Source organism: Electrophorus electricus, chromosome 23 (genome assembly GCF_013358815.1).
Source record: "Electrophorus electricus isolate fEleEle1 chromosome 23, fEleEle1.pri, whole genome shotgun sequence".
Lineage (NCBI taxonomy): Eukaryota > Metazoa > Chordata > Actinopteri > Gymnotiformes > Gymnotidae > Electrophorus > Electrophorus electricus.
Window position 1 is genome coordinate 3,750,454 of NC_049557.1, and position 13,266 is coordinate 3,763,719.

General features: G+C 46.8%; 1 protein-coding gene across 1 annotated transcript in view; it reads right to left on the bottom strand.

Annotated features, from left to right (window-relative positions):
* Nucleotides 1-13,266, bottom strand: part of grid2 (glutamate receptor, ionotropic, delta 2) — a 238,262-nt gene that overhangs the window by 195,831 nt on the left and 29,165 nt on the right. Inside the window, exon 2 of the mRNA XM_026999786.2 lies at nucleotides 9,224-9,379. Coding sequence (XP_026855587.2) covers nucleotides 9,224-9,379 — 156 coding nt within the window. The remainder of the gene's footprint in view (nucleotides 1-9,223; nucleotides 9,380-13,266) is intronic.

Sequence of the window (13,266 nt, forward strand, 5' to 3'; positions counted from 1 at the left end):
AATATAGAAAACCACCACCAGACATCAAGGCTGAACAAAAGGGATCATACCTTGCCCAGAGTCCCGGCTGGGAGCTCCGGCCAAGCCCGGAACACCCACACTCTCGCACTGGCCTTAAATGCCTGCCGGCGCGCTGCTCCTGGACACGCCGTCACGGCTGCTCCTCGAAACGCCGGCTGACTCTATTTAAAGCGGCCAGGCCTGCCTGATATGCGACAAATCTCCCCGGGAGAGGAGAGCCAGTCGACGGGGCGAGGCCAGTGTTGACGGACATTTAGAATTGGTCGAGGTGAATTGGGAGATCGGTACACACACACCCCCTCCCCCCACCCCACGTATTCCAGCATCCCTGCATTGGTCTCAGAGGTGCTAGCGCACAGACGGATCGCAGGGTTCACTTGAGGTTCATGCAGACAGCAAGAGGAAGTTGGTTTCGTGCTGGATTCAGTGGGCAGTGTCGCGGGGTCAACGGAACGCACGTGGATTCAGCGGCCAGTAGGACTGTGTCAGAGGGCAGCGAGAACTGGTGTGATGAACAGAGCAGAGGGGTCACACTGTGAGAGAAGCTCTGAGTGACAGGGTGAAGTGACCAATAACGTGCTACTCAGTTTAGTGGGCCAAGACCACATACCCAGGCAGAACGGCAGCTATTAATGCTACCGTCTGCCAAAGGAGATCTCCCAGGGTAAAGTGCTCAACATTTAAGCCAATAAACATGCTGTATGAGCTCACATGATACCAGTGAAACTGCAATCATGGCATATTTAGGGGTGTTTTTGTACCTGACAAAGAAGACGATTTTACTTGACAATTTAAATGAGCATCATAGCACAGTTTTCCTCACAACTGTTTATACTTAATTACTGTAATGATAAAAAAAAAAAAGATGAGCCAAGTTATTCAATATACTATGATTATATCAAATGCATTGTGTGGGTTTGGTAATGTAACTGTTTATGTAACTGTAATGGTTTGTGTTTGTAACTGTTTATGTAACTGTAATGGTTTGTGTTTGTAACTGTTTATGCAGTACACTTTACAAATAGTGGAAGACAGTATATTACCTGCTCATGTAACAGGGGCATCCTAGCAGATTTAAGCTTCACTTATCTACAGCAGCCTCTCACCTAATCTCTTCTTCCTCATCTCACACCCCTTTTGCATCACTCTCTCTCTCTCTCTCTCTCTTTCTCTCAGCCCCTTCTCGCGCGATGATCCCAGCGGCAGGGTAAAGTGGCATGTGCTGTCATGACGACATCACGGAACCGGAAAGGCCTTTCGAGGGTGGGGATCCTGACTCGACGCCACCGTCCACACCTGCTGTTCTTCCCAGGAACAAAGAGTGCAGCGGAACAGTGGGGCCCCGATGCCGGTCCGCTGCTAGCAAAGTAAACCTGAACGGCTGGCAACCTTAGATCAAAACAGATTCGGACACTTAAACTTAAACCCTTCTGCGGAGGGTTCTGCAGATGACTAATCCCTGCCTCTCAGGCAGACGCACCTCACGCGAGCCGAACCGAGCTGTGGAGGGTGGGAGCATACGCGGCGGCTCCTGGCTGACTAAAACATGGACAGCGATATTAGTAAAGCCTACAGAACTCACAATAAACAGATTAGGCGAAAATATTTGACAATAAAAGTTCGGCATTACCGCAGATACGTTCAAGCCTTAAATGTTGCGTGCAGGGAACTGGGTGATGGACTACATTTCTTAAATTAAAGTTAAAATCCACACTGAGGGCATATCGACTTCTGCTCAGGTTAAGGTTGGGTTAGGACATCAGAAAAATATTGAGTACATAAAAAGCCAATATCCCCCTATTACAGTAATGTTGTAACTAAAATGATTTCATCAGAGCAATGGACACTATTAAAGGTATATTAGAGAATGTCTGCCATTACAGGACTTCTGCCGATTGCAGTGCTTACACAGCATGCGATAACATGTCTGTTCTTCATTTAAAATCGAGACTTAAAGGCGCTAATTTCGTGCTTTCTCTCCGAGCTGTGTAGCTAAGGCGTCTGAGCTCTCTAGCCTCAGCTTGAACTTCTGCCTCCCCCGTACACGTACTGCGCTCGGCAGGTCGGTCGATTTTTACCGCTATATCCGCAATTGCTTTGAATTATTCCCAGAGGGCTGGAGAATCCATCCCTGTCCCTTTTCTTCAGGGCCTGGAGGGTGGTAAATATAAGGATAATGACTAAAAGGGTGTAGGTGTTTTCAATCTGATCATTCTTTCAGGGCCTGATTTAGGATCAGCTCCGTAACTCAACCTGCTGACTGACAGCCCGTTCCAGAAGCCGACAGCTGGGGATCCAAAATCACTGTCGGGGTGATGGACTGGGCCATCATATTGGCAGACAGGGTGGACGGGCCTTCACCAAGAGGTGAGGAAAAGGTAGGGATTAGAGGAATGCTGTACCCCCCCCCCCCCCCCCCACACGGGGGAAGTCCACAGAATGGCGCAAATATTGACAGAATACCCCGATCGCCCCAGGATCATCCGAAGACGTAAACCTTCGACTCTGAGACAGAGAGACAGAGAGAGAGAGAGAGAGACATGTTTAGGCAGTGTCCAGCAGGATGGACACAGTAGGATTACTGCTGGGGAGATGGCTCCCACAGACAACTTAGAAGATCTTCACTTTGTCAACATGGAGATCGATAAAGAGCCTAATTTCTTCGCGGAGCTCGCTCGGGTGCACTGCAGCTGCTGGAAATGTTTGATCTCTGTGAATGCGGGGTGGTGGACGGCGGTGAAAGTCATTAAGCCAGCTGGTATCCTCATTATGGTCCAGGACAAACCAACTTCGACCTTCCGTCCAGTGGCGAGGCCGCCTGTTCTGAACACGTAACTCTTTTTAAATGTAAGACGTCCTAGTCCGCAACACAAACACCATAACTGGCGCCGAACGTTAATGTGTGGCAAGTCATTGACAACACCCAGGTCGATGTTGCTTCCTGCTTAAATGGAAAGTGGGCACTGGACATCTGTTTAGCCAAACTGGCAAGACTGAATTTAAATGCACATCAGAAGTAGACAGTTAATGTCTCAAAACATGTGACTCTATGTGGCTCACTTTGATGAAACCCATCCATCCATTCAGTGGCAGGCTTATGAATTACTTGAGGTGACAGGTGGATTTAGGAGCGAGGGTGCATAGAAAGAAAGAAAGCAGACAGATGACCACCTGACCCTAAGGAATCACAGACTAACTTACGTAAGAGGAGGGCCAAGGTCCAAGGTGTCTCTGTTCCTGAGAGAGATTCAAATCAGTGTAGGGGAAAATGCAAGCTGATTTGTATTCTGTTTCTGCACTTAAGGGGGGGGGGGGGGGGGTCTACCACAGGTTTTCACAATCAGGCTCCCAGTGGAGCGGAGACAGGCTGGTCAGCAGAGCTCATTCTGCCTCTCACGCTGACTCAGAAGGATCAGGCCTGAGAAGTGTCATTACGGTGACAGGATCCATTGGGGTGATTTTAAAAGAACGCAATTGAGGTTAAGAAGGAAATCTGGGAAATAGACGAAAGTTATTATTTTTGCCCTGGCTGTGTTTGGATGAGTGCGTGGGGGGTGGGGGGTGAGAGAGGGAGCCAGAGAAACGTGAAGGGAGGCCAGGAGAGATCCCCTCAAAGAGTTAGAGGGAACAATTTTAGGGCCAGGGTGATTGGACCTCTTCATTCAGACAGCTTAACAGCTTAAAGCAGTAGCTATGATTTGGAGAACTACTACATGGGAGATTACACTGGAGCCATTGTTTTTGAAAAACCTGCAAAGACAGAGAGATTTTAGACAAGGGGGTAAAACTACCATATATTTCATAGAGCCTATAAGGTATGGAGAAGCCTTTTTCACAGACCCCTACCATATACTTTCAAATGCACTTCATTATTCTTTTAACTGCCTTGTTAGCCTGTCAAATATCCCCCCTCCCACAACAAAGGCAGATGGGCAGGTTGTCTGCGGTTTCATTCCTTAATGAATGGGGGATAGCTTTCAGGGTTAAACGGCTCTTTTGAACATTGCTGGCAGTAATGCGCATGCTGTGAGTAACTACATTTAATGCTCTAGCTGTATATCAACAATAAATTGTATTCAAATTTGCATCAAAGATCAGTTTATTTCTCCTAAATATCTCCATTTATCTAACTGTGTTGCAAGATCGTTTTGTCCCCCATAAGGTATTGGCTGCTGGTGAATGTTTGGACTGTGGTGTAGAGCTATAATCATTTCCGACAGTCTGGCCAAGATCAGTCTCCCAGCCCAAGAGGACAGCTCTCTGAGGGAGCAGGAAGCTCGCTGCCTTTCCTGTGATGGCCAATAGAGACATTCTGCCGGGTGGCGTTTGCCCACTTTCAAAACCCCCCAAAAAAGAAATCTTTCTCCATCATTCATGGGAAAGACTCTGAAAGCACCAGTTTACCCATTGAAAAAGTGCCAAACAAACCTGTTTGCAAGGCCAAGTTCCTCCGAGGAGCCATCAAGCCTCGACAGCAGGGTTTTCCTCAGCTGTCAGCTGGAGAATGCTGTCATATCGCTGCTTTATCACAAATGTCAGCCTCACTGCTGGAGCCACCATCCCCACCCCCCATTGATTAGAAGCTGGATAATTGGATTGGGGCTATAGTTCTGCAAGGCTGGTGTTGAGCTGGGGGGCATTTAGGAGATGAAGACCAATGCACGGCATTGGAAGTGGTTCCACTGAGGGTCCCATGATATTTACTACAGTGAAGGAGTGTTCTCTGGGAGTGTAACAGAGGAGTGTTCTCTGGGAGTGCAACAGAGGAGTGATCTCTGGGAGTGTAATAAGTGAATGTTCTCTAGAAGTGTAATAAAGGAGTGTTCTCTGGGAGTATAACAGAGGAGTGTTCTTTGGGAGTGTAACAGAGGAGTGATCTCTGGGAGTGTAATAAATGAATGTTCTCTAGAAGTGTAATAAAGGAGTGTTCTCTGGGAGCATAACAGAGGAGTGTTCTCTGGGAGTGTAACAGAAGTGTTCTCTGGGAGTGTAATAAATGAATGTTCTCTGGGAGTGTAATAAAGGAGTGTTCTCTGGGACTGTAATAGAGGAGTGTTCTCTGGCAGTGTAATAGAGGAGTGTTCTCTGGGAGTGTAATAAATGAATGTTCTCTAGGAGTGTAATAGAGGAGTGTTCTCTGGGAGTGTAATAAATGAATGTTCTTTTAGAGTGTAAAAAATGAATGTTCTCTGGGAGTGTAATAAAGGAGTGTTCTCTGGGAGTGTAATAGAGGAGTGTTCTCTGGGAGTGTAATAGAGGAGTGTTCTCTGGGAGTGTAATAGAGGAGTGTTCTCTGGGAGTGTAATAAAGGAGTGTTCTCTGGGAGTGTAATAAATGAATGTTCTTTTGGAGTGTAATAAAGGAGTGTTCTCTGGGAGTGTAATAGAGGAGTGTTCTCTGGGAGTGTAATAAAGGAGTGTTCTCTGGGAGTGTAATAGAGCAGTGTTCTCTGGGAGTGTAATAAAGGAGTGTTCTCGGGGAGTGTAATAGAGGAGTGTTCTCTGGGAGTGTAATAAAGGAGTGTTCTCTGGGAGTGTAATAGAGGAGTGTTCTCTGGGGAAGAGGGCATCTTAGTGTGGTGGCTCCAAAGAAATGCATTAAAAATTCTTTCAGTGTAAAAATAAGGCGTGCTATATAAATCCGTTGGTCAAATATAGGAAGACAATCTTTGAGCCATGAAACTCAACTTATATATAGTATGTCAGCTGTAGTATGGCAGTGATTAATTCCACAAGTTTGCATCTTCTATTTTTTTAAAACCTGTTGCTAAGTTACACTGCTCTGTTCTACAACATTTACCACAAAAGTAGCTTGGAGAAGGTCACAGACTAAACCATCTCTGCATTCTTCACTAAACCCATTCAGAACATCGCTGAATGGTCCCACACACAGGGTGAGACACTACAACCTCCTGGAGACTTCCTGGAGAAAGAGCCATTGATTTGTTTTTTTAACACAAGGACTAGAAATGGTGGTATGGGGATTCAAATATTCCAGAACCCAAATGGGAATGTTATTCCGTGAACGTTCTCAGCGCACAACTACAAATATTGACCAAGTCACCTCTGTCATTTATGCGCTCTTTTCTTCAAAATTTCAGAGAGCAAAGAGAGCATACTTTGTTTTCTGTCTCCACACAACATCAAGCGGAACTGAACGTCAGAAGAGCCCACTGAAGTTTTCCACTGCTTTTAAAAACTTGTGTTGTGGAAAACAAATCAATTTGGTGGCAGTAGTGAAATTGGCGACTAGGCAGGGAAGGCAGTAACAGGGGGACCTGCATCCATTTTTGGCCTTCGATGATTACGCTTTCAGTGAGCTGCTCCCAATAAACCCGGAGACTGATGTGATTCAGCGCGAGGAGTAAATACTGGCACTAAACAAAGAGTTAGCAATTAGTCAAACAGAGAGGACAGAAATACCTATTCTCTCCTCAGCCTCAATTTAGAGATCTATTTCTTCAAAGAAAAAAAAATGTATGAATGATGACTGATAAATGTTCTGTGTTAACTGCCTCATTCCACTTTTGCGTTGCATTACATAAGTCAACAATAAAAAAAGGTTTCAGAGCAAGGTAATGGAATAAACATTTAAACAAATGCTATTGGAATAAACATTTAAAAAAGTTACATATAAACATCACATCTTGGCACAAGATTCTGAGTTTTCAAGCATATACTATAATAGTGGAATAATCAACATTATTCGACAAACAATTAATTGTGTATTTATATTTCAAATAAATGCTAGTAATTCAAGAGTTGAATGAATTAAGATTCGATCTAAATTAACTACTGATGGCTAGTCAGTTCACTGACTATCACTCATCTACTAAACAAACCTGTTTGTAGATCAGACAGGCCACTGATAGGAAAGCAGCCTGAAGCCCCCCCCCCCCCTCTCTCTGCTCCACTTCAGATGGGCTCAACCTAATCTGACCAATCAGATCCCAAGCAGTGGGAGCAACACATGCTAATATCAGATTTATCATTTACATATGTGCCTATAGATCTGGAAGAAACAGCTACTCAGCATGTCCACCCACGCTGCCTAAATATATTCCTATTTGAGTAGGTTCTTTCCTTGGGAGGAGGGCTCATGGTTGGGGGTTAAAATGGTTAAGCTGTGTCATATATATTTGACACGTAGGGACACACTCTGGAAGCTCAGCTGTCATGGCCGTTTGCTGCGTCGGCTAAACTCAAGCAAAAGCGCAAATCCTCTTTTTACAAACAAGCTGCAAAGCTTAATTGCTTTGGCAAAACTCCAAGTCTGATCAGATGTAACATCGCTGATGAGGTGCGATGGGTCTTTTGGCTGGAAAAAAAAAAAGCAACAACAAAAAACAGTGGTAGCGCTGCATGAAGCTAAACATATGTTTAAACAAATGAGGAACGCATAACAAGGTCCGGAAGCACACGTCCATGGGAGAGAGTCGCTCGTCGGCACTCGGGCTGAACCGAAGCACATGTACACCTGTAATTAGGCCTTTTCAGGGAGGGATCTCTGAATAAACAAGAAAACAGAATCTTGAAAGAGGTTTGCAGGCCTGCACTGTATGAGTGGTGACACCCTTAGTGGTCACGGGTGGGGCTGGCTAACACAGCCGTTTCCGTTCTACGGCCAGGTGCCCCGTTCATTCAGAACCTTTGGTGCAATGACATGTAGACGTATACAGTAGCTTGGTGTTTAAGGTGCTTAACTAGTAACCAGAAGATTGCTGGTTCAAGACCCACCACTCCTAAATTGCCCCTGAGCAAGACCCTTAACCCTCAAGTTGTACTCAGTCATAACTGTAATTTGCTTTGAATAAAAGTGTCAGCTAAGCTCTGTAAATGCAAATTACTTGATGAGAAGCATGCAAGTATAATGTCACTGGAATAAGGGGTGATAACAGGATGCAGAGAGATTAGGAAAACCCTACTTACTCATGCCACCTTTAATTCTTCTAATTCCCACTTAATTTAGGCCCTGCTTCCCTGTACAGCAGGTATACGCAATGCAGTATTTATAGAGCCGAAGAATCCAATATCCTCCTTTAATATTGGATGTGTAGCTGTCGGTTAACTCCGAAAATCAAAGTCAGACTTTTGCTTTAATTAAAGTCAGTGGGTTTCATCTACAGTGGAAGCCTCTCTTTGGAGTGTGGCTCGAGACGCCTCTGCGCTGATTAGAAAGATTAGGGAGTAGCCGCAGACGCCTGGCTACGCGCTCGGTTTTGCAGTCCTGTGCAGAAACAGCCTCCAAAAGATTTATGTGATCTCTCCATTAAGAGAAACGTACAAGCAGCCGGCGAACACCATCTTATCTCGCCGCCTTAAAAGACAATCGGGCCGAACCTTTTCTCGACCTTTATCTGGGGTGATGAAACAGGGGCAGGCTCGTCCGAAGCAGCCACTGCACACGCCCGCACTTCGCCGAGCGAGAGTGTAATCTTAGCGGAGGAGAAACAGTTGTTGTGTCTCCTCCACCTCCAGCTCGAGAAGACCGAGTGAAGTGCTCAGAGGAGTACGGCGCTCCATCCCAGCGCCTGACCGAGTGTGGAAGGATGGAGTGCACAAGTGGCTGTCGTACATGGGAAAAGGCCGTTAAAAGGGGGCTAATCAGATCATTCGCTTGCAGTACTCGTGTTTGCTTACTTCATCTTACGTCTCATGTTCTAATTTCCTGCTTAATTTACATAATTTTGTGTGTGTGTGTGTGTGTGTGTGTGTGTGTGTGTGTGTGTACATGTTAAATAGACATTTCAAACATTTAAGAAGATCAAGATATTTGTAATTATTGGAGTTATAAGAAACTGAATAAAAAGCATACCAGAAATGCAAATAGTGTTTTTAATTGGTGTCTGTTACATTCACATGCATTCTAGCCAAGACTGCTTTTTGATATGCTAGTGTTGCTGTTTTATATGTTTCTAAGCAGTGGTAGTGTTGTCATGTTGCTATATGGTACATTTTCCTTTAAGTAATTATGAATGTCAGTAGAGCTACACAAAACTTCAGCAGTTGCTGACCCAACAGTTTCAATTTTACCCTTATAGATACCCGGTTTTCACACATTTAACACATTTTGACCCATTATCCTGCACAGGAAGACTCGACATTCACCAGATGAATAGTTTCAGTTTGATGAGTGTGGGTGCCACAGTGTGATTTTCAGTCTAAAACCGTTCATGGTGAAGTGAGCAGCTGAGAACACCTACCTTCCTGTACCGCCTGGAAAGGGTTGTTCCCGTCCACAAACTCCACAGAGATGGTGATCTTCTCCGTCTCCAGGATCTCGTTGTTGAGGTTGAGGTCTGCCACCGCCATGCGGAACACCTCGTCGTCTTTCTTGGCAGACTCGTCGAATATGGCCCCTGCAACAACAACAAAAAAACACGATTTGGTGCCACACGACTAGGCACCATCACCTGGAACGCAGTAGAACCGAGCAAGCGTGAGAGCACGTTCTCACATTTGACCCGTCTGAAACCGAAAACCAGAGACAGGAGCGCGTGTCGACATCAGAGAAGACGAAAGATCACAAACCGGGAGAGCGCTGTGTAAGGACAGATAAAGAGACCTTTGCGTCCGCCTTCCTCTGTGGGCTCGCGTATGCTGTTGTATTTCTACAAACATAGTATTCTCTTTACAAACATAGTAAGCGTAGCGAATATAGCAGGGGTAAGTAATGCGTGATGCTTCCACCTCATAGCCCATTTGAAGTCTGCGTCGAAGTCGGCCGTGTGCCCGGGGCCGGCAATGCTCTCAGTGGTCCAGGGGAAGTTGTCAGAACTTTAGCAAGACAAATCTCCCTCCACAGCAGCACAAAGATTCGGTCTCGAATCCTCCACAAAACATCATAATGGGTCTTTTATCTGCCGCTGGAATTGAGTTGCCATAGAAACAAAACTCAAGGTGGAGGCTTCTGAAATGTGCATTAATGCTACACATCTCACCCTTGGTGGTGTGAAACGCTATAAAGCGTCGAACCGCCTGGCCTCTGTCTCTCAGATGCCTGCGTCGCCACGTTTGGAAGCTGAACTAAAACGATCAGAATTCAATTATGCACCGTGAATTTAAGATCTAAAGGAAGAATCCTTTCCGATTGCTTGGTGTCCTTTTACTTTAAGATATTGCACATTTGAATTCACACCCAGCAATGCCACTCGTACTATCTGGCAAAAAATTTTTTAAAAAGCACAGATCACCTTCTCGATTTTTAGACGGCGAAGGCCCTCACACAGTGAATTACGGCACGGTACTGGGAACAGTGCATAACAGTACGTAACTAAGAAACCTGTAGGGGCTCGACTAACGTAATGTTGAGCCTGTTAAGCTCAGGGGCAAAAAGTGGGGATGGTAGAGTCTAGATTACATGCCCAGGAAAGCGTGAGTTTGACGATGCGATGCGTAGTGTGTGCGGTGGAATTGTCTCGAAGGTCAGATGTCTGCGTAGGGGTTAGGCATACGTACTACAGGCTGTCTTTCACACTTCCAGCAGCCAGTTATGATTACTGTGACACAGTTTGGCACACTGAGTGAAGCAATTGCCTTTTTTAAGCAGCGTGAGGCAGAAGTTCTGGGCGAGTGTGAGTTCAAATCCTGCCTCCGTCACATTGTACACACAAGCGTGTGTGATACAAGCAGGCCACGAGCCAATTCTGATACAAATCTTTGGAAAGCTCTATTCACCAAGGATCAAGAGTCTCTGTTTTTGCAGTCCCTAATAAACAAGTGCTTCTCATATTTGATATCTGTGCTGCATCCTTTCCCCCTGGTTCCCTTTAAAACTCGTATCGATGTCGTGTTCTGCAGGAAGGCGCCGGCCAGTCTGGGGTCATCCTTCCACGGGGGCTCAAAAACAAGAGGCTCAGGCCTGCACGTGGACGCCCTTATCATCCGGTACAGCCAGGTGGGGAAGTAAATGCACAGAGTGGGCGGAGCTAGGGATGGTGGCCACAGGGGTCTTACGGGCTTTTAACGCAAAGTGACCTCTGGATAGAAGAGGCGTATGTACAGATGTCGTCAGGCATTTCACTGCAGGTGTGGCATGGCAGTCTGCAGCAGACCTAGGGGGGTCGGTGGGGGCGTGGGGAGGCTAAAGAACAAAAATGTTGGAAGAGTAAAAGAAGCATGTTGCGCTGAACCTACAGCAGGGCGGCGTGCCCAGGGCATCTCTCGTCCTACGAATCACTACGCTGATTAATTTCCCCAAGCCATGCAGAAGACGAACAAAACGCGAAGCAGCATCCTGTTCTCCATCTTAATCAAGCTTGCTCTCTCACCCATAGGGGGTTTTTCCCCCACTGCGAGGAGAACGGATGTGCGTGCACGCGCGTGTGTGTGTGTGTGTGTGTGTGTGTGTAAGGGCAACTGTGAATCCTGATTTACAAGCTGCTGTATTCTTGCTCCAAACAGCTTGTGCGGCTGCTGCTGTTGGGCAACTGGATTGTGTGGAAAACAGTCAACGGCACTACATAAATCAGAGCGGTAGCACCGAGCTTGGCCATGCCCCACGTGCCAAGGGCAAGCACACCAAAACCAGAACCTGACCGCACAACCCACCTCCAAACCAGAGCTGCAGCTGTGGTATAAATGCCTCGGTGTGCAGTGAAATACTTTCTGGTATTTTTAGATAGGTTTTTTTTTTTCTTTCTTTCAATTTCAGAATGTACCATAATCAGGAAAGAAGTCCTCAGGGCTGTGCTTTGGATACATCGCATTTCAAAACAGTGCAGACCTGCACGACCAGAAACCTTGGCGGCGTTTCAGGCACTGTGTTATGGCACAGCGAGTGCTCAGATCTTGCGGTATAATGAGGATCGTCATAAATGAAATACTGCACAGGGTGAAAGAAATGTGTTTTCACCTGGGTTAAAATGGGCAGTGCCTGAGATACGATGTGCAGAAATCCACTAGTCAAAACATACCCAACAGAGCCGGTGACAGACAAGAGTACTATATCCATTAACTGTAATTCCACCACTAAAATCTGCAGTATGTTCCTTCATTAACTAGTAATACGAGAGGAGGAAATAGCACTGAGGATGTCACTGGGATATGAGGCACTACAACCACGAGCCGACTGGCTGCAGTTCTCAGCAGCATCTCCAAGTAATAATTCAGCAGGCAGGCGAACGAAGCCGAAGCATGTGTTCCATCTGCAAGCAGATCGCTGAGACTCTCTCTCTCTCTCTCAGTCTGCTGGCACACGCATGCACTCGTGGGCATGTGCCGAGGCGTACCAGCAATACGACAAGGCGAGAATGGAGCCTCCAGAACTCAAGCGGCCTTCTCCACCGCAGACTCGCTGCGTGTCAGAAAGACGCCGCCTAACAGCGCTGGCCGGCATTCGCGCAGCCAGTAGGAGCGGCGACCTCAGCGGTCGGGGCGAGCGCAGAGCGGCGACGGCCGCGCGCTGGCAGCAGGCTCGGCCCTCGAGCGCCGGACCGTGGATTTATGGGAGAACGAGGGACGTGGCCTCTCAGAAGGACGCAAAGTGACGCCAGCGAGACAAGGGTGGATGAACGAGCCGGCTGGGCCGGAGCGCGCGGTAATGGACTGATGTAATATAGCCGGCGATATAAAACAGCAACGGCGGGCGGCGTTTAGCGGGCCGGCCCCGGCCCGCCACACACCGTCAGCCATTAATAACTCTCGACTTCTGCTTCGCGATGGTGCAACCTTCCCGTCTTCTGGCAGCAAACAACGACTGCCGCCGCGTTTTTTTCTTTTTTCGTCCGCCGCGCTCGGGCCAAACGAAGCGGCATCCGTGACGGCTGGAGTGTTCCTGAGCCAAGCCTGCGTCAGGGCTGATGGGAAGGGTGCGGTGGGCGTGTCAAATTCTGACAAATAGCTCCGTGAGGGCTGAGGTGTTCAGCTGAGAACAAAGTTAGCGCACATCTCTCATCTAGGGGTCTACCAGGTGGAGGCGAAGATCTCTAACAGGCTTCGACTGAACATAAAGCGCCAAAGGAGTTTAACTGAAAACGGCGGGTGTGAAAGCGAAGGAAAATGATGCATGAGAAAGTGCGTGTGTGTGTGCGCGTGCGTGTGTGTGTGTGTACGTGTGTGTACATGCCAATGCGGGTCTTGTTTTGCGATTATATACATATAAGAGATAAGCAATTATAGTGTAGCAAGACTGTGCAGTATAAGCTACCACGATCACCTGCCAGTGAGCATAAAGAAGTCATAGATGATGCACAAGCAAATTAATTAAGTGAAGCATTATTTTTATTATGCTACCTAGCTTCTCCTA